General features: G+C 44.5%; 2 protein-coding genes across 2 annotated transcripts; one reads left to right on the top strand and one right to left on the bottom strand.

Moving 5' to 3' along the window:
- Window positions 1-790: 790 nt before the first annotated feature.
- Window positions 791-1,711, bottom strand: MFIFM68171_05714 (U1-C C2H2-type zinc finger domain-containing protein; the record flags this gene model as incomplete). Its single annotated transcript, XM_071061134.1, has 1 exon — window positions 791-1,711. One exon carries the CDS (start codon window positions 1,709-1,711, stop codon window positions 791-793), a length of 921 nt encoding a protein of 306 aa, XP_070917235.1.
- Window positions 1,712-2,954: 1,243 nt separating this feature from the next.
- Window positions 2,955-3,960, top strand: MFIFM68171_05713 (uncharacterized protein; the record flags this gene model as incomplete). Its single annotated transcript, XM_071061133.1, has 3 exons — window positions 2,955-3,005; window positions 3,103-3,844; window positions 3,908-3,960. The coding sequence occupies 3 exons, from the start codon at window positions 2,955-2,957 to the stop codon at window positions 3,958-3,960; spliced, it is 846 nt and encodes a 281-aa protein (XP_070917234.1).
- Window positions 3,961-22,230: the final 18,270 nt, after the last annotated feature.

The following is a 22,230-nucleotide window of genomic DNA, read 5'->3' as shown; positions in this document are numbered from 1 at the left end:
TCGATTATTCCTGTACATAGTTATCTCTCGCAAGTCGAATATACACACCCATGGGCTAAAAACAAGTACCCGATTTTGCAACCACCTGGGGCACAGTAACCGAACTACCCGTCCGCTTCACAAGCAGGCCTTTAATGCATGTTTTTCGCGACAGCAAGTTCGGTCATAAGTACCACCGCGGGCTTATAGCTTACTTATGTTAAGCGATGGCCGCGGCACCCATTGGAGAAGAACTCCCTAATGATGGCGAGTGTCGCTTCGATCCAGTTCTTCGCGCGATGGGGACGACGTAATCCGTCAGAGGGCGCCCTGATCCATTGTGTTCGTTCGCCAACTGAACAGATACGTGCTGGGTGGGGCAGTTCCTACTTTCAGCCGTCATAGTATGGATGTCGGGACCACACACTAGCAAGGTGCGGGCGCACAACGATGCTCCCTCACCTCGCTGCATTAATGCCTGTAGGATCTCTTGCGTCTCCTGCATCTGAGGTTCAACTAAGATTCTGAGTAACATAACGTTATGTGGTGAGGTTGAATCGACTTGTTAGGGCATAGTACTGCGCTTGAGGGTTTGACTTTGATATTGCTGAGTAGATTGGCGGCCGACAAAAGTTGGTAAAGTTGCCGACGGCTGCTTGAAGCGCAATGGACAGGATCGGCGCAATAGATGCCGTGGTTCGCGCATGTATGTGTACCGTACATACTCGGTAGCAGCCTGCTCACGCATGAAGTAAAATTGGGTATCATTCAAGCGAGGGGAACTACCTGGTGGCAATAATTACCCTACAAACTATTTCTGGCGTAGGTTCTTTGGCTTCCGCTTCTTGAACATCACCGCTGCACCGGCTGCCCCGCTCGTTGCCTCAGTGCTGCCGGAAAGATTCGGTACGGCTTCCTTCTTTTCGCCAACATCGGCCACGGCCTCTTCCTCATCCACTTCCTTCTTTATAGGAGGCGACGGTTCCGGCTGGGTGGGCTTGGAAACATCACCATCTTGGGTTGGCTCCTCCCGGCTCTCCTCTGTCGTGATCCGCGGAGCTTCGCTCTCGTCTTTCTTGGTCTTGACGAGCGGACCGCTTAGCAGCGCATCCAGCTCGGTGTCCTCTTCGGCAGGCATCGTCTTAGAATCGATCCCCCACCTACGGGGTTTCTTGAAGAGCCCTTTGATCGCGTCCTCTTGTTCCTTTTCTTCTTCCGTCCGTTCCCTCTCCCGCTTTACCCCGGTGGCACGAGCATCGTCTGCGGCGGCCGGTTCGGTGTCTCCTGTCTTTTGTTCATCATCCCGGACGACTCTGGTCGACGTCACAGTCCACTCCCCGGCCATGGCCATATTCCCTCTCAGCTCACTCGGTATGTTGACACCGAGCTCGGCGAGCTGTTCCAACTGTTTCTGCCGCTCCGCTTGCGTTACCTGCTGTGACGACGCGCCGTAGGCACCTCCGCTCGGCTTGGTTCCCGGCCGTGCACCGGCGGATGCACTGCCGCTGGTGCCTGAAACGACACCATTCAACCGCTCGACCTCTCGTTTTGCTCGTTCCTTTTCGCGCTCCTTCTGCTCGGCGTTGCGGTGTAGATCTCGGAGGGAGCGCTTGATGGCGCCTTGATGCTTTGCCGTCGCTTCATGGTTTGTGCGCTCGAGCTTGGTGTCGCGCACGTAGACGCTGCAGTGCTTGCACCAGTACTTGGGCGTCGACTTCCAGTACTCGGACATTTTCGGGACGTAACTGGCGGTCCGACGTCGGAAAGACCGTAAAAGACTAAAGAAAGTTCCGATGCGTCTCCCGCGCTGGTGATGTAAGAGCTGGATGACTCCAGTTTATTGCAACTTTCGCTTTTCGCAACCCGCCGCGGCGCCATGCTGAAAGCTCCATGGCGGCAGGCCGGCTAAACTACGGCAACTGTCCTCCAGGCCAAAAATACAGTACACATCTCAACTGCAAAGGGCCCCAACCGAATTCTACTGTACAGCGCACTGTACGCCTTATTGATGGTCTAACCTCGATCAAATTGTAAGCTTCTTATTTCCTGCACCGGCAATCCCGGATATCTAGTGTAAGATACCTAATCAATGTCTGTTGGCAATTGGGTCATATTTTCCCCAGCATGTATGCACATCTTAAATGGTGATAATTTGGCAATTGGCACCATAATGTCAAAGCCTGCAAAGTGAACAGTGTTAGATGAACTACCTATTCACATGTAGCTTTTGCAGCCAACTCTCTGCAAGAGAGTTAGCAGCAAAAGGCGTTGACCAACGGGCACCGATCTACAGTCCCTGCAGGGTTGTGGCGGATGGGCGGGCGGCGCTCGTTGTTGTGGAGAGAAAGGGGCGCGGTAGCGGAATTGAATACAAATTCCGGCTACGCAGCTTGCTACGCATGGCTGCCCACCACTAGTACTGACTCGCGAGGCAAAACGCCTTCTCGCACTACATAGGCTTCTCGCAAACATAGGCAGCTATACTAACTCGCAATCAATCATAACAAATGAGTGTGAGAAAGGAAAGCTAGAATTGGTTGTTTGAGCAGTTCAAGATTATCAACTGGGTTTTAACGCGAAGGGCTAATACGGTGCAATAGTTCGCTTCTTTCTTTCCAACTACGTAGTATGGTTGGTAGAGATATTCCTAGAAAGCAAGCTAAAGGTAGTAGGACGAGCCATTGCCCTGCAAGGTTCTGTTGCGCGGGCTGGGGCGCGGATTGTTGGTTACATCTGGGTGATAGGCGTGTTTTTTACTCTGGCTCCAGCATGGCAGTTCCCCCCTGTTTATGCAGCGCTAATTAGGCTTTCGAGGTACACATCAGTGGGCTCCTGAATTGGGTACTGTACTGTACCAATTTCGCTCATGTTATCTGTACTGTGCATTTCAGAACCAACAGCTGCAGCGGCAATGTCGAGTGCATCAGCTGATCCCTTCTAGGTTAGTCGCCAGTTAGTGATCGGGTTCAGGCACGATGCCGCTGAGCGAGTCGATGCAGCATCGCCCGCTTCCCACCGAGCGGGAGGTTTGTGCTTCTCAGTTTCTCTTTCGCTTGACTGGCCGCGGCGACAATAACGCCGTGCAGCGACCTTTGGCAGTCTTTACTTGATTTTCCTCGCCAGGCTTTTGCACAGCTAATACCTACGCGTTTAAGAGTGGGCATCATAAGCAACGAGGGCAAAGCATCGCTGGAGGACAGCATCTGCCCAACATCGAGCAGGCTGCCTGCGGCATTTTCTGGATACCGCCTGTTTCCTCCCATCATCAACCTCTACGGCAATCCCTCTGGTGTCATTGACATACTGACTACGTTCAAGCTCTGCGGTGCGGACAAGAGTGATCTCTTATGCATCGTCGAGATACACCAGGGCTTCACCCCCAGAGGGCCGCTTCACTTCAGACCCGGCTTGTACCTACGGAACGGAACGAGCACCGACGCCCCTGTCCTAGCGGCCGCCGGTGACGACGCTCGTGAACCGCTTCTGATGTCGACTTTCAGCGTTAAGAGTTTCATCATGTTGCCGCCCCTGGACATCGAGGTCAACCCCCCCGACTTAGTCACCGAGATCATGCACGCCACAACTAGCCACGGTACCGTTTCGTTCCGCTTCCCCATCGAAGTTAGGCCCAAGATGAAATGCCGAGAGGAATTCGAGTGGAGGAAGACACGGGAGCGCAACGCCGACACCCAGCACAGCCGATTCATCCTCACCCGACTGCCGCCCCCCTCCACCGCATCTTCGTCCTCTCCTTCTCCACAAGAGGGAAGCGAGATGCTTGCCGAGCTTGTATTTCGAAATGTAATGTCCTTGAACCACTTGTTTTTATTAGAGTTGAAGGGGGCTGCCTGTTCAGGAGAGATGGGTGACCGTGGGAATCTTATGGTTGTTGCAACCGCGCTCAGGCTTTATTGGCTGCGCGCGTAAGGCAAAACCAATAGGGCTGACGTTGGAATTGTGCAAAAACTTCGTGGCAAATAGTTATATCTGCGGTCTATTGTATTGATGAGGAGAACCGTTCGGTAAGGTGCAGTGTAGATGGATTGATAGATTTTCGGCGGTGTCGTCAGATCGAATCACGGATCAATTATTTCAACCAACTCAACTCAATTGAATTACAAGTAACATATCCCATATACGAATGTGCCACACGGACGAATGTACCACTGGAAATTCTATATATTACCCTGAAAACTAGACCTTTGTTAACTCTATCAACTATTTGTCAAAATGTCTGTAAATTTAATAGGTCCTTAGGCAGCTATGTCAGGACGAAACCCCATTTCAGCCATTCCGGCTGTCGGTTCGGCGAGTCGATCCATAGGATCTTAATAAGGAAGTGCATCCAAAGAGCTTGACGAGAGCGTTGGTTAAAAGTCGGCGGCAACCTATGGCAAAGGATTGAGCGGCTACTCACTCTCCCGGCCGCCTTACCAAGCTGATGCCTAAAGGAGTGCATCACGCTTCGTTCGCGCTCTTACACAAACTCATCAGGTAGCCTATATAGGTCAATAATCGTCTAATATTCAATCTCAGCACCACGATATCTCCTATCCAAGGGGGCAATTCTAGAATATAAATTCAGCTAACTAGACCCTACTAACCGTACTATTAGTATATAATACTTAAAGCAGTTAGAAGTAGAAATACTGTATATATATGATATCAAGATCTCGCCTAGCCTATAACGTTAATTCTATTGCAGTGGTATATCTGGTCTGCTTTGCAGGTTCACTAGGTTAAGGGTTAGTAACTAGCCAACAGAGTGAGATAGATAGTAGATGGGAGAGTAGCTTATTATATTACCTCTAGACCTTCTAGAATCTAGATACAAGCTATGTTAGGAAAGGCTGAAGTCTCTAGTATAGTTATTATATATTCACTGTATTATAGTACTATATTCTATAGCTGAAGTAAGTAAACTTAAAACCAGGTATTATAGGGTATTAATATAAGGAACTCGAAGAGTTTTCAGAGAAAGTATATATACCGAGTGAAGGTAGTGAAGTGGGGGATAGTGCACTAGCCGGATAGCACTCTAAGACAACTCTGGGACTTCGGGTCCGGCGGTGTAGGTCCGGGGTATCGGGTTCCCGGCCCTCCGGGCTGGATCAGGTGATCGGACTGAGAACCCACTTTTCTTCTGTATTTAAGACTGTCCTGACTGTCGGCCTCGACAGTCAAGGACAATCAAGATCAACAGTTCAACCATTCTTTCTTTCGATTTGCTTGCTCCATTGGGAGCTATCTTTGCGGCCTCCCTCTGATCAGAGGGAGTCCTGCCTGTCTTTATTGCTACTTTGGTCCAAGCCGCGTTGCTGGGAATCCTGGTTTGTTGTCGGGTTTCTCAGTCGTTGTTCCTCCCTTTGTTTTGTTATCTTGTTGTTTTGTTGATGGAGTGGATGTGTGTTTTCCGCTCCATTTCAGTAGCTCTCCGACAATAGTTTTCGAATAATTTCGAGTCAGAATAGAGTACTGAAACTCTTATACTAGTATTTTTTTAGGATAAGGCTCCAGTGATATCTGATTAGTATAGGACCAAGACCTAGGATATTCTAAGAAGGTGATTTTAACTTATATACTACCTCCTTTCCTAGGACCTAATTACTTTAGCTATAGCAGTAAATCCACTAATAGAATAATTAGAGGTGTAATTATTGGGGATAATACAACACCTAGGTCAAGGGTACGGTACCCAGAACAAAACCGCAACGTCTAGAACAGAACTCCAGCACCTGGAACAGGGTTATGTCAAAAGGATCAGGTGCCAAAGGATCAGGATCACAGGATCTAGTGCGAGAACCAAACCTATGTACTCTATTGAGCTAAGGAAGACTAGCAGCTAACTGCGCCACTGTATAGACGTTATCCGGTACGTGTATCTCATCTATAAAAGGAGCAAGCTCTCAAGCAAGACACAGAGACAATCAAGATACAAAAAAAAACCCTCAACTATTATTTCCCAAAATTCAGATGTGCCGTGTTTCCGACGGGCTACAGTACCCAGAATAAGGCTACAACGCCCGGAACAAGGCCACGATGCCCAGAACAGGGCTTTGGCATCCAGAACAGGGCTTTGGCATTTAGAACAGGGCTCTAGCACCTAGAACAGGGTCCGGCATCTCTAAACGCACTAGAATCTCACTTGTGGAGCAAAGGAATCTCGTATTCAAAGAGATCTTCAAAATTAAGCTCTATAACAAATAGGTGATCTATAATAAACTCCTTTTCTAATTATCTCAAAGGCCGAAATAGCTAACAAGATCAAATCTATAATAACTACAACTTTTTCTCACTTAGAAGAATTAACAATTAAGTACTTTGAAGTCTTTTCTTCACCTTCCTTCTTTTCTATCATCCACTATATACCTTATCTAATCAATAGTAATAGTATAGGAAAAGTGGTATCAATAGTTTTTCTATAGTATTTATCTATATAATAGTTAACTATAAAATTATTAGGCTATTAAAGTAAGTAATACTAAGTAACGTATTTGATAAGCAAGCGGCGAATATAAGCGAGCGGCGAATTTTTCCCGCGATGCGAACTCTCCACCTTCAATCCTCAATTCTACCACAACAAGCCATGGCTACCCCCTCAAAAGAAGCCAGGATACTCTTAGCTCTCAAATCAATCCAAAATAGCAAAAAAACCCAATGTTCTTTCCACAGCCAATATCTACAACGTTCCAGAAACAACACTTCGCTATCGACGTGCTAGTCGGTCTTCACAACGCGATATACCAGCTAACTCACGCAAACTTACAGATCTAGAGGAGAGTACGATTGTTCAGTATATAAGCGAGCTCTGTATACGTTCATTTCCTCCTCGGCTTTGTTTTGTGGAAGATATGGCCAACCGACTACTACGCGAACACGACGCCCCCCCTGTCGGCAAACGCTGGGCTTACAACTTTGTCAAACGCCAACCAGAACTCCGGACGCGTTTTATGCGTAAATACGACTACTAAAGGGCTAAATGTGAAGATCCAAAGGTTATTCGTAAGTGGTTTGCACTTGTATATAACACTAAAGCTAAATATGGTATCCTTGATGAGGATATGTATAACTTTGATGAGACTGGGTTTATGATAGGTATGATTACTACTGGTATGGTAGTTACTACCTCTGATAGCTTTGGCAAGGCTAAAAAGGTCCAGCCTGGTAATCGTAAATGGGCTATAGTTATCTAAGGAGTGAATGCCTAAGGCTAGGCTATCCTACTATTCATCCTTTTAAAAGGGAAATATCACTAGAAGAGCTGGTATTGTCGCGTGGGAAAGTCAAAAATAAGATCAAAATTGTTTTCCAATTCGCGTCGTCTATCTTCACTGTTATGAGTGCGAGAGCCCAGTAATATATGACAAGAATGGTCCAGTACCCAGGGAAGGTTCCAGAATCCTGGGATCACATGACCCCTGGGATTCTGGCTGTCTGGCCCATCTGGGCTCCCACCACGTAACAGGTATCGAGAGTGTGGTCTTCTAGCTACCTGGTATATCGGTACAACCGATAATGGCTGGATTACCAATGAGAAAGATCTAGATTGGATTTGGCATTTCGATCTTTATACAGTATCCTATATGAAAGACAAATACCGGCTCCTAGTCCTCGACGGCTACGAAAGCCACTACTCCGACCAATTCGAAACCTACTGCTAAAAACACAGCATTATTACGCTTTATATGCCTCTACACTTCTCGCACCTCGTCCAACCATTAGATGTTGTCAAAAGGGTCAGGCGCTAGTCCAAGGATCAGGATCATAGGATCTAGTACAGGAGTCAAACCCATGTATTCTAGTCAGCTAAAGCAGGCTGGCAGCTAACTGTGCCACTGTACGGACGTCATCCTGTACGCGTATCTCGTCTATAAAAGGAGCAAACTCTCCAGCAAAGATGAACACAAGGAACACGATCAACACAAGACACATAAAATCCTGAACTGTCATTTCCCAAGATTCAGAGGTGCCGTGTTTCCGACAGATGTTAGTTGTTTTAGGCCATTGAAGAGGGCTTATATATAAAGTGGGTTGTTCTGGGAACACGTTGAGGGAGATAGACTACGATGTCTCAGTACCAAAAAAGGTTCAATCAGTGGGTGATAGCTTCACGAATAGCCTCCTATTGTCATTGACTACACAGAGACTGATCCTTACAGATCAGAAGTTCCCCGTATGAGAAGGTTTCCCACGAGGTTCTTATCTACCTTAGTACAGTGACATTATCTACTATCATTTAGCTGGTTCTCCCGGTCTAGCCTAGAGGGCTCTCATTACATTATAGCTAACAAATCGAGGAACTTATACGTATATATATCACGTATATTACCAAGTTGGAATTTCTTTGTATGTTTAAAGAGGTATTTTTTACCTCCTTTACTAATAAGAATATCCAAGGCGCCTTTGCTGGAGCTGGCCTTGTACCGTATAACTCAGAAAGAGTGATTTCCAAGATGGATATACGGCTCCGAACTCCAACTCCACCAGCCTCAAGCCTAGATACAGTACTACCTTGGCTATCCCAGATGCCACAGAACCCCCGAGAGACTACCTCACAGACAAATCTTATTAAAGGCTAGATATCTAACTATCAAGGCAGTTCTCTAATATCTATGCTAGCTGCTGTGGACCAATTGGTCAAAGGTATAATAGCCGTAATGTACGAGGTAGCTCTTCTACGTACGGAGATCTCTTTATTACGTAAGGCTAATGAGGGGCTTAGTAAGAGACAGAGGGCCAAAAAAACACGTGTATGGCTTGGAGAGTCACTTACTGTACAAGAGGTATAGGATTTATTGGACTAGAAGGCTGTGGATGAGCAGTTAGTCCAGAAAATACAGCTAAATGGTCGTGGTATAGAGGGGTCTAGTACGAAGGTTCAGTGTTGTGGTCTGTGTGGCAAACCTGGTTATAATTCACGTACGTGTCAGGAGGCTGAAGAATCGTCTGATTCATCTATTTCTGTTTCAATTATTGTTATTTCCTAGTGTTATAGTTGTGTAATTGAGGATAGTTGTGGTAGAGTAGTAGTAAATTCGCTGCTCGCTTATATTTGCCGCTCACTTATCAAATACGTTAAGTATTTAGCTTTATCTTTATTCCTTTAAGGATTTCTCGCCTTAGAATGTCTTTAGTTAAGGTATTCTGTTGATTAGGTAAGGCACACAGTAGATGATAGAAAAGAAGGAAGGTGAAGAAAAGACTTCAAAGTGCTTGATTGTTAATTCTATCTAAGTGAGAGAAAGCTGTAGTTATTATAGATTTGATCTTGTCGGCCGTTTCGGCCTTTGGGATAATTGGAAAGGGGGCTTATTATAGATCACCTGCTTATTGTAGAGCTAATTTTGAAGATCTCCTTGAATACGAGATTCCTTCGCTCCACAGGTGAGATTAGAGTGCGTTTAGAGATACTGGACCCTGTTTCGGGTGCCAGTGCCCTATTTCGGGTGCCAACGCCCTATCTCGAGTGTCAGAACCCTGTTCTAGGCGTTGTAGCCTTGTTCTAGGCGTTGTGGCCTTATTCCGGGTACCAGAGTTCTGTTCCAGATACCGAAGCTCTGTTCTAGACGTTGCGGCCCTGTCCCGGGTACCGTACCCTTGACCTAGGTGCTGTATTATCCCCAATAATACCTGTTTTGAACCGTTTCAGGTCTCCTATAAATGCTCGCTATAGATCTTAGAGCTATTCCAAACGGCGTCGATAAGTAGTATTGTCAGAGAACTGAATTAGATGCTTTACCTTGATCGCCTTTCGGTTCTTATTATAGTTACTATAACCTGCTGAAGGAGAACGATATCGCCTACGTTTCGGTAAGGATTCGCCTAGTGAGATGCCTAGCTGTCACGGGACCGGCTGAGGGCGCAGCCCCGGGTACGTGATATAAGCAAGTGGTGTGCAGCGTTCAATCACGGAGTGATTGAACTGGCGGATCTTTTGGTTCATTGGCAGAGTGGTTTACTGCGCGCCCTCTTACAATTGTTCAATCACTCCGTGGGTGCACTGGAGGTCCTGCGTTCAATTCAGCCAGGTGCCGCATGCCGGCGGGCGAGATGCCCTTGAGAGTGGCGATTGACGTCAGGGTTCCCCTCCTTCGTTGGCGCTCACAGTGACGTATGACATGGTGGCGGCGCGCTTCGCCCAAGGCCCTGCGGGGTATGCGTGGTTTGGGTTCCCACCCACGGCGAGTCATACGGATCATTGGGGGTCTGACACTTGCCTGCTATTCTTAGTAGTCGGAAGCCGCCGCGAAGGAGCTCGAGGGCGAGCTCTTCCAGAGGGGAGGATAGTTGTCACGGGACCGGCTGAGGGCGCAGCCCCGGGTACGTGATATAAGCAAGTGGTGTGCAGCGTTCAATCACGGAGTGATTGAACTGGCGGATCTTTTGGTTCATTGGCAGAGTGGTTTACTGCGCGCCCTCTTACACTAGCTTCCGAAGTAAACCCTTTTCTTGTTCTTGTAGTTATTTTAGTGCTTCCAGTTACTGTATCCGAAGATGGGTTGATTCCAATAGGTTATTATAGTAAGGAGCTTGATACGGAACCCAGGAGTCTGAAAGGGTATACGAAGATATACGAGGTCGAAATCCTGGTAATTCCGACCGATGAAGGCGTATAGGATTTGTAGGTGATTGGGAGGTATTTTCCCCTAGACTCAACTCTGCTCCCAGCTTACGGGAGGTACTTATCGTAGGTGCTATCTCGGCCAACGGTAGAACAGAAGGATCAGAATTGTAAAGGGGATTGTTCTGGGAATACGTTGAGGGAGATGGACTACAATATCTCAGTACCGAAAAGGGTTTGATCAGTAGACGATAGCTTTATAAACAGCCTCCTATTGTCATTGACTATACAGAGACTGATCCTTACGGATCAGAAGTTTCCCGCGTGAGAGGGTTTCCCACGGGGTTCTTATCTACCCTAGTACAGTGACATCATCCACCGTCATTCAGCCGGTTCCCCTAGTCTGGCCCAGAGGGCTCTCGTTATAGGAACCCAAAGCTGGAACCAAGAGCCTAGATCGGTTACCATATCGGATATAGCTCTTTAAATATCTATAGGATCTGGAACCCGGTAACCAACAAGGTGATCAGCTGTAATGAGAGTCTCCAGACGAAGGTCAGGAGGATCCGCCGAATGATGCTGGATGATGTCACGATACAGGATAGATAAGAACCCGTGAGGGAACTCTCTCACGCAGGGCACTTCTGATCCGCAAGGATCAGTCTCTATGTAATTGATAGGAGGCTGTTCACCAAGATATCGCCCGCTGGTCCAGGTCTTTTCGGTATCAAGATATCGTAGTCCATCTCCCTCAACGTGTTCCCAGAACAACCCCTTTACAATTCTGATCCTTCTGTTCTACCGTTGGCCGAGATGGCACCTACGATGAGTACCTCCCGTGAGCTGGGAGTAGAGTCGAGTCCAGGGGAAAACACCCCCCAATCACCTACAAATTCTATACGCCTTCATCGGTCGGAATCACCAGGATTTCGACCTCGCATATCTTCGTATACCCTTTCAGACTCCCGGGTTCCGCGTCAAGCTCCTTACTATGATAACCTGTTGGAATCAATCTGTCTTCGGATACAGCAACTGGAAGCGCTGAAACAACTGCGAGAACAAGAAGAGGGTTTGCTTCGGAAGCTAGGCATCTTACCAGGCGAATCCTCACCGAAACGTAGGCGATATCGTTCTTCTTCAGCAGGTTCTAGTGACCATAATGAGGACCGAAAGGCGATCAAGGTGAAGCATCTGATTCAGTTCCCTGATAATACCACCTATCGACGCCGTTTGGAATAGCTCTAAGATCTATAGCGAGCATTTATAGAAGACCCGAAACGGTTTAAAACAGGTATAAACCGGATCCTTTTCGCCTTAGATTAAATAGAAAAACGTCCTTGCAATCGATAGTATAGTTATTGCAATAATCTTCCGATAGATATACGATAAGAGGCTGAAAACGACTGGAAAATGTTTGAAGATTGGACATTAAACTATATTCGAGATCTTATAGATCAAGAATCTACTATTATAAAGTAGCTTAATAATACTAAATAATGAGAAAACTAGTCTCCTTTAGACTTTCATTAGTACTTGGAATCCCTTAAGGCCTAATTCCCGAAGTAGGACGAAAAGGCTTATACTCTTACCATTTATACGAAGCTTTTATCTATAATTAGTAACTATATCGACTTATATGTCTATAACAAGCTAGAGACTCGGGAAGAGATAGTTAAACTTACTACCTAAGTTTAGTATAGTTTCCAGTACCGAAAACCTCAGAAAGCCCCTAAGTATTCATCCCAATATCCTTCTTACTCTTCTCCTTCATCACGTTCTTCCCTAACCTACAAATCGTTATTTTATCCTCGAAGAGCATTATTATCTTATTATTACTAACGAAATATATAGTCAACGACGCTATATATGAAACCTAACGACTACCCTACGTTAACCCTTCTTATTTCAATTAGCTGAACCCTATAGATAGTTAGGGAAACCCTTTAACTTGTTTTGTTTATAGTAGTAATATCTATTTCACTAACAACTGCCTATAAAAAGGAGTATCAGTGAACAAAGCTACTAGGTACCCCAGTTGCCGAGGTAGGGGATCGCGCCTAAATCGGCAGGGAAACAGTAGATACCGGTAGATGTAAACCCCGATCACGTCGGTGAAGACGATGTACTAGGGGTTCCAATTAAAGAACGAATATACACTTCTATAACCTTATTGAACTATACCCCTCAATCTATTATAGTCGATCTCGATACTAGAGTAGAGATTAATATTATTAGTCTGGAGTTCGTAAAGCAGAGGAAACTCCGATAGATCGGGATACAATTACCCTGTATTCGATTTATAGACTATTATATCGTTAAAACATTTAGTATTTATAAAGTTCCTTTAGAACTAATAGACTGCTAAGGAATTACTAAAAGAATATATATTTCTTATACCGCTATCAATTATCCTTTATTATAAACGATTCCCCTATTCTTCTTAGGATACTAAGTTTAATATCCTATAAGATCTTGTTATATCCAGAAGGGAATTTATAGTAGTTTATAATGGAATCGGAATATATTTGGATTGAAAACCCGAAGAAATTCTTAAAAATATATCGAGGAGAAGCTTGTATTTACTCTTTGATGTAGTACCCAGACATACCGGAGGCGCTTTTTCCGGAGGAAGAAGAAGAGAATACCTCCCGAAAACCTAAAAATATCCCTCCTGAAATCTCAGACTTTACGGATATTATAAACTCTAGCAATATAGATATTCTACCTTCTTTTAAAAGTACTGATTATACTATTGATCTACTTTCCAATACTATTCCTCCTATTGGACCTCTTTACCCTCTATTACGATATAAACTTTCGATTTTGGAGGAATATCTATGCGAAAACCTGGTAAAAGGCTGTATTCGCCTATCCTAGAGTTCAGCTGCAAGTCCTGTTTTATTTGTCCTAAAGAAAGATAGTACTCTATACTTATATATAGATTACCGCGGACTCAACCGGATAACAGTTAAGAATCGGTACCCTTTACCGTTGATCTCAGAACTCTTGGACTGAGTATTTAGAGCAAAGTATTTCACGAAGTTGGACCTGAAAGAGGTATACTACCGGATTTGTATCCGAGAAGGAGACGAATAGAAGACGGCTTTCCGTACCCGATACGGTCTGTTTAAGTATCTTATTATACCTTTTAGCCTGATAAATGCTCTTACGACCTTTTAAAGTTATATTCAGACTGCTTTAAGCAGGCTACTGGACGATTGTTATATATATTATTTAGATAACATTTTAATTTTCTCCCTAGACTGGGAAACCTATATGACTCACCTCCGACGAGTCCTGGAACGCCTGAGACAAGTGCAGTTATACTGCAAGCCCAGTGTCGGCATAGATTCGGCACGAATTCAGACTATCTAAGATTGGCCTGAACTACAATCCTATCGAGATATCTAAGTTTTCTTAGGATTTTGCAATTTTTACTGTTGATTTATTCGAGGTTATTCGGAGATTGTATTACCGTTAAGTAATTTGCTAAAGGGGTTATAGAATAGACGAAAACCGGGAACCCTCCGGTTAGAGGCCGAAGAGCGTATGGCATTCGTACGGCTCAAGAGAGTATTTTAAGATACGTCAGTTTTGTATTATTTTGACCCCGAACTCCCTGTTATCATTAAGACAGACGCCTCTGACTTTATAATAGGAGCTGTCCTGTCGCAGGTCCCGAAAGGGGGCCGAAAACGTCCCATTATATTCTGGTCGGCGAAGTTTTCTAGACTAGCCTAGGACTATAGAACTCCTAATAAGGGGGTGATAGCTATTGTAAAAGCCTTCAAGTATTGGCGATACTATATTGAAGAGAGTTATTATAAAGTTACTGTGTTTTTGGATTATAATAACCTATAAAGGTTTATAAAGTAAAACCGATTGAACGGCCGATAGGCTAGATAGTATATATATCTGGTAGGATTTGATTTCACTATTAAGCATCAGCCTAGGAAGCGAAATCCGGTTAATGGCCCCTCGAGAAGACTAGATTACGAGGACAAAGAATATCCTAATAGACTTGAGTGGATGCCTACTTTTGAGAGTAAAATTGCTTGGGCAAACCGGATTAGAAAGCTAATCGTAAAAAGAAATAAGATTGCCTATTATATAGAAGAGAGTAAATTAGCTCGTATAAGAAACCCTGGTAAATTAGCTAGTATCCAGGTCGGAAAGACGACTATAGAAGGGGTTAAGAGAGCCTACTATGTACTAGAGAATGGCGAAGATACTAGTATATAGGACCCTGGTAAACTAGTTAGTTGGAAACCTGAAATAATAGGTTGTCCTTCAGAAGTTACTGTAGGATCGCTAAGTATTTACCTACTAGGACCTTAGGATTACTAAGAAGCCGATTGGCTTAGACGGGAACAGATTGTTACTTATTAATGTACGAGAGAGTACGTTCGACTGGAAGCGGTTTATACTGCAGAACCGTTGAAATCTATAAGAGAATTGATCCTAGAGCTATAAGCTATAGATCCGGTAACTCTGAAAATCAAGGAAAGGCTGGTAAGTCTAGCCCGAAACTAGAGAGTTTCGTCCGAATAGACACTTAGATGCAAATAAGAATTGCTGTATTAAGGACGATTATTCGTCTTGGTAGAGCAAGCTGTTAAATAGGAGTTACTCCAGCTTTTTTATAACGATCCGTTGGTAGGTTATTTTGGTGTCGAAAAGACTCTCGAACTGTTATAAAGAAAATACTTCTAGTATAGTATAACTAAAGATATTAAAGACTATTGTAGAACCTGCTATACCTGCTAAGACAATAAGATAAGATAGTATAAGCTATATAGATCGCTCGAATTGTTGCCGATTCCTATACGACCTTAGAGCGAAATTACTATAGACTTTATTATAGGTTTTCCTGTAGTAAAGAGTCCTGATAGCTCCAAGAAGGATGTAATTCTAGTGGTTGTCGATCGGTATACGAAGATAAACCGATTCTTCCTAGTATCTACTACCATTACTAGCTAAGAATTGGTAGAGCTTGTTTATAAAGAGATTGAACTCAAATATAGCCCTATTGATAGTTACGTTAGTAATCGAGATTCTGTTTTTATATTACAGTTTTAGAGCGATTTGTATTACCTGCAAAAGGTATATAAGCAGCTTTCAACCGCTTTTTACCTATAAACCGACGGGTAAACAGAGCGAGTAAATTAAACACTTATTTAATACCTTAATTACTTTATATACTAAAATCAAATTACCTAGGCAAATCTCCTCCTAGAAGTAGAATTTATTATTAATAGTACTGTCAATTCTATAATCAAGATAAGTCTCTTTAAAGTACTAATAGGTTATCAACCTCCGATTTCCCGCTATATCGAAGGCGATATATAAAAGAGGAGGATACCTAGTGTAATTGAAAGAATTGAAAAACTTATTAAGTTAAGAAAATAGTTAGAATAAAATTAGACTGAAGTTATAGCAGTCTAGAAACGATATTACAACGAGAAGTATATAAAAAAGGAGTTTAAGAATAGAAGTTTAGTATTGTTATCAACCCGGAATTTGAGATTCAAGTTACCGAGGAAATTGGTATCTAAGTTCATCGGTATATTTCATATTCTAAACCGAGTTGGATCGCTGGCTTATCGTCTAGTACTCCTAGATAAGTACGATCATTTATATGATATATTTCCTATATCAATGTTAGAACTGTAGTATAGTTGAAAAGGAGACGATTCGTTTGTAATACCGATGCTAGACCTTAAGGACGACGGAGAGTAGGAAGTTAAAGAGATTCGAGATGAGAGAAAATTCTAGAGTAAAACCTTCTTTTTAGTCAAGTGGGTAGGCTGGCCCTCGGAGTATAATCAGTAGGTGTTAGAGGAGGATATAACAAATATATCTAAGCTGGTATTATAATTCCAAAAAGTATATAAAAACCAGCGAAAGTATAGATAATAAGATATTAATTAATGTCTACTTATATAAAGCCATGTCCCGGGGTATACTAGACGCCAACTCCAACCGAAATACCCTAGAAAAACCCCTTAAAAACAATATAAACCTTAGAAAATTGAGGTCGGTACCAGCTCCAAGTTAGGAGCTACCTCTATCCAAACCTACTAGGCCTCTATATCCTCTACGTTAGTAGCGATCTCCTCTTTAACCTTCTTGAGAAAACGGCGTTTAATACCCGACTAACTTACAAAACCAATGTTACTAAGCAACAGACAAGCGATAGACCGTACCTCCTAGGTATATACCTCAGACTCGTATTATAAAAAGTTAGTGATAATTTAGTAGGAATATAGTAACTGAGACTAACTTCAATATTATAGCTGTAGTTCCGGCTAGGGCAGGACGACTACTATAGGCGGAGTTAGCTATATAGCGCGACTATAGAGTAATATACTATATAAGCTTGCTATCGAAATATTAGCGATTTGTATATAAAGATAAGCAAGATAAATGTATTTATAGAAGACGGCTTAGTAGTACCGGAAATACCAAATTGGCGGCGATAAGCAGTCTCGGCAGCGTCGAAAGCCCCGATCAGATCTTTAGTAGTAGCAGCGATCTTCTTATAGCTGCAGCGAGACAGTGTAGAAACTTGAAGGCGATTACCCTCTTTGTCGAGCTCGCTCTCGGCGTCCTCTATACGATAATCGACGATAGTATAAACTACGTCGATAAGGATTATAAGGTCGACGGAGTCGCTAACTATTCCGGTAGCAGCCTATAATCGTTAGCAAATCCCCTACTAATCTACCGAAAATATATATAACTTACCGGTATATATAACTCTTTCTTTATATTATAATAGGAATAACGCGAGGAGGTCGACTGCTCGAAAGAACAGCCAATCGTAAGGACCTTACCGGAGCGAAGGTTGGTGTTTTTAAATGCCGAACGAATGCATTTCATATACAGCGTGACCTCGGCAGTAGAGACTACGAAAGCGTCTATCGCGACAGAAAAGTAGCCGAAGCGATAACGAGAAGAGAGAGAGAGAGAGAGAGGAAGAGAGAGAGAGAGGGAGAGAGAGACGAGGACGGGCAGCGAGCTACGTATAGGAGTAAAGCAAAAAGCGAGCGAAATAACGTATAGAAGAGAGCCTGAAGAAAGAAAAGTTTTAGAAAAGGTAGGAGAGGAGAGGGGTATTTATATCCGAGGAGAAACGGCTAATATACGTCTGTAAATTTGCAACTATATATAAGCCTTACGATTGAGCAGTCGTATAATCTTTATACGTTTTGAAGTTACGAGGATAATACATAAGTTTAGATAGAAATCCGGACGATTCGGCTATAATTCGGATCTCAGACCCGAACCGGGAAAGTGGGACCTCGGAGCCGCGAATCCTACTACGGCCCGACAACCGGCCGAACTTTTCCCGAAAACCTCCTGACTATAAGACGACTCACTCCTCACCCCAAACCATCGTTTCTCCTTTCCTACTATACAGCTCGTTGGAGCGGATGGACTGTGAGGTCTACCGGTTCGACATTTATCTATTCACGCGACTACGAATAGCACTCGATATACACCTGATATCTACCCGATATCATCCCAAGTCTTACCCCCTAAGTATAGACGATCCTCAGTAGTAAGGAATCTGAGGATAGGTTCTACAGAGGGGAGGATAATTTGTAACGAGAGTCTCCAGACGAAGGTCAGGAGGACCCGCCGAATGATACTGGATGATGTCACGATACAGGATAGATAAGAACCCTGTGAGAGAACTCTCTTACGTAGGGCACTTCTAATCCACAAGGATCAGTCTCTGTGTAATTGATAGGAGGCTGTTCACTAAGATATCGCCCGCTGGTCCAGGTCTTTTCGGTATCAAGATATCGTGGTCCATCTCCCTCAACGTGTTCCTAGAACAACCCCTTTATATCAGCACAAAGGATGTGATATTCAACGAAGAGGAGGTCTTCAACGGGGATATCCAAACTCTAAAGGACAACTGCCTGCATCTCCAACTCGACGAACTGAGCTACCTCCTTGCAACAATACAACTACCCGAACTAGAGGTACCAAGATCCACGGCACTAGAAGAAGAAGTTATCGAATAGCTGATACTAGATACCGATGAAGAAGTGACCGAAGAAGCGGCTGAAGATGTGGCTGAAGAAGAGGCTAAAGAAGAGGTGCAATTTCTATATACGTCCTCAAGATTTGAGCCGTGTCCTATACTTCCTTTGATGCTGCCGGCTGCATTACTTGCAGCTTCGATCTAACAAGCTGATTATCAAGCTGTATTGGAAACAACCTTCAAACCCTAGATAGCTGCCTTTATAATAGGACGGTTATAGCCACCGGCTGGTATATATAATGGTCAGGTAGTTATAAAAGTAATAGTACAACGACTTACTAGACGGCCTTACGGGCTACAGACTCTCTACAGCTAAGATTTACCTCTACTACCAAGGTGGTACCACTAGCTCAAAGACTACTCATTTAAGGATCAATTTATCTAAGTTGAAAAGGATTATCTACGACTGAATACTGTAATAGATTGTTGGATCGAGATCGACCGGCAAGAGCTGTAGAAGGAAGACAAGTACGTTTTGGGTTGTATGTAGGTATATACTGTCGGAAACACGGCACCTCTGAATCTTGGGAAATGATAGTTGAGGATTTTATGTATGTTATCTTGATTGTCTTGCTTGTCCCTGTGTCTCCATCTGTGCTAGAGGGCTTGCTCCTTTTATAGACGAGATATCCATATAGGATAACGTCTGTTCAGTGGTATAGTGTCACGGGGTTTCCGTCGTGATCCCGTAACTGGTGACCTCAAGGGCGTCAGCCTTGACGCTGAGGTAGGCACTTCATGAACACTGGCATGATCTATGACAAAGTAAGATATAATGATGGTTTATTGAATGAAGGTCCTCTGAGGACAAATCTGGGGGGTCTTTATAGACGTATGCGATGACCCCTAGGCCGTCATCCCTGACAGGATATGGGCCTAGGCACTGCTGAGCAGTGTTAGCCTCCGCCACGTAACACATAGTCAGCTGCCAGCTTGCTTTAGCTGACTAGAGTACATGGGTTTGACTCCTGCACTAGATCCTGTGATCCTGATCCTTTGGCACATGATTCTTTTGACATATACTTACAAGTTCAACCAAAACGGAACCTTCAAGAAATATAAAGTAAGGCTGGTTGTTAGGGGTGACCAATAAAGACTATCGGTACAGGAGACCTATGCGGCTACCCTCGCTGCTAGATCATTTCGTATCGTTATGGCTATTATGGCCAGATTTGACCTCGAATTAAAACAGTTAGACGCAGTCAACGTCTTTATCAACACTACTCTAGAAGATACTATCTATATATAGATGCCTCTCGGATATAAAAGTTCTGGTAAAGTCCTATAGCTAAAAAAAGCCCTATACGGCCTCCATAAGTCAGCACTACTTTGGCAAAAAGAACTCAAGACGACTCTCTCGACCCTAGAGTTCTAGGCTGTCCTATACGAGCCCTGTATTCTAATCAAAGACGGAATCCTGATTTTCTTCTACGTCGACGATATTATCTTAAGCTATAAGAAAGAACAGGCAGCCGTTGCCTAGATACTGATCAATCTGCTGTAATAAAAGTACTAGCTTACGGGCAGGGATGACTTGCGATGGTTCCTCGGTATCGAAGTTATAAGGGACCGATCTAAAAATTTGATCTGGCTATTGTAAACGGCTTACCTTGACAAGATTGTCAACCTGGCTACGACGAGCCCAACGGCTAAGATCCCAATAGCTACAGCCGAATTGTTGCTGTACGATGGTAAAGCAAAGTACTCGTCAATTACCAGTTATCAGCGGAAGACTGGATCTATCCTATGTCGGATGCACAGCACCTCTGAACGTTCGGAGTTAAATTTTAGGATGTCTTGTTTTCTTCCTTGTTTAATGGAGGTGAACTTCCTTCTTATTCCCAATTTCCTGGACCACGGAGACCCGGGTTGACGGGTCTCCGAGAGATCGGATCACACTTATCCGAGTCGCACTAATCCGGATCACACTGATCCGGGTTCGTGTTTTGCAGATCTAGGACCCAGCTTCCTGACCCTTTTGACATCCTATACGCCGCTGTGATCACGAGGCCCGATATAGCTTTTACAGTGTTACGGCTAGTTAGGTTCAATACCAACCCTGGCCCTAAGCATTACAAGGCCGCAGACCAAGTCCTCCACTACCTACATTATACGCGTAAACTGGCCTTACAATTAGGGGGTAGCGACGACTATGTTGTTCCCAGCGATGCCTCCTTTGCCGACAACAGCCTTGATCGAAAGAGCTCTCAGACGTGCGCCATAAAGTTGTTTGGTAGGCTTGTAGATTGGAGGGCTAATAAGTAAGAAACCGTCACCACATCCACTGCAGAGGCCGAATTACTAGCCTTGGCACAAGCTGCCAAAGAGTCTCTCTTCGTAAGCCGACTACTGGCCGAACTATCAGTCAAACTGGACGACCATCATATCAAGATTCAATGTGACAATCAGCAGACTATACGACTTGTCACGGCTGAAGTGGCTACCCTCCAGACCCGACTACGGCACGTAGATATTCATAACCACTAGTTGCGCCAGGAAGTAGCAAGCAAGAAAATCAAAGTGGAATACACGCCTTCAGCTAAGATGATGGCAGACGGGTTAACTAAAGCTCTTAACTATCCCTTACACTAAAGATTCATCAAGCAGCTAGGACTGATACAGATACCCAGTCTGCAAGAGAGAAGTCCAGATTCAAGTTCCTAACGGGTTGAATCTGAGGGAGTGTATCAAAAGGATCATGTGCCAAAGGATCAGGATTACAGGATCTAGTGCAGGAGTCAAACCCATGTACTCTAGTCAGCTAAAGCAGGCTGGCAGCTGACTGTGCCACTGTACAGACGTTATCCTATACGGGTATCTCGTCTATAAAAGGAGCAAGCTCTCTAACACAGATGGAGACATACAGAGACAATCAAGATAATTAAGACAAGACACATAAAAATCCTAAACTGTCATTTCCTAAGATTCAGAGGTGCCGTGTTTCCGATAGTATCCAGTAGGAAAACCGACGGGCCGTGTTGATCCATGGCTCGTGGGACCAGTGTCGATCAAGTTTGACACGTGCAAACCGAAGCTCAGACGGCCTGCCAGTCCACACCTGGTGGAATGATGATAACAGAGCTGGTAGTGAGGTCGAGGACGGAGAGTTATTATTACTAGAGTAGTATTTCTTCGTATCCACCGAGAGCTGATGATAACGGCAACCCCACTGCCAGTCGTGGGAGCCCTATAGGATGTCCAGAGGTCCAGGGCCAGCCTCGACACGCAATCAACTTAATGCTAAGTATGCTAGCGAGTTACGTGGCGCGTGGCTCAGCGGCAGGGACTGGCGGCCTGGTGGTTGTTATTACGGTTGGCCGGCGGGGCTGTGTGTGCGTTGCTCGATCGGATGCCTGCCTTCATTACGAGATCGACTGCGGACACCGAGCGCCCTGTGCGCTTCCGTAACGGGCAGACACGGCGGATGCGGGATATCGGCGCTTCACGCCCTTGTCTATACACCTCCCACGAGGGGAAGCTGGCTATGGATGCTCCCTGTGGGCCGCGGAAACGGATAGAGGAACCCTCGAAATAAGCCTGCGGTGGCGGACTTAACCCGGTCGTATGCCCTGCCTCGAGCTGCTTGGACGCCAGTCCCGTTTCTCATCTCCCGGTTTTCGCCAGCTACGAAATG

This window comes from Madurella fahalii, assembly GCF_045866475.1.
Source record: "Madurella fahalii IFM 68171 DNA, scaffold_3, whole genome shotgun sequence".
NCBI lineage: Eukaryota > Fungi > Ascomycota > Sordariomycetes > Sordariales > Madurella > Madurella fahalii.
This window is presented reverse-complemented; position numbering and strand designations above follow the sequence as displayed.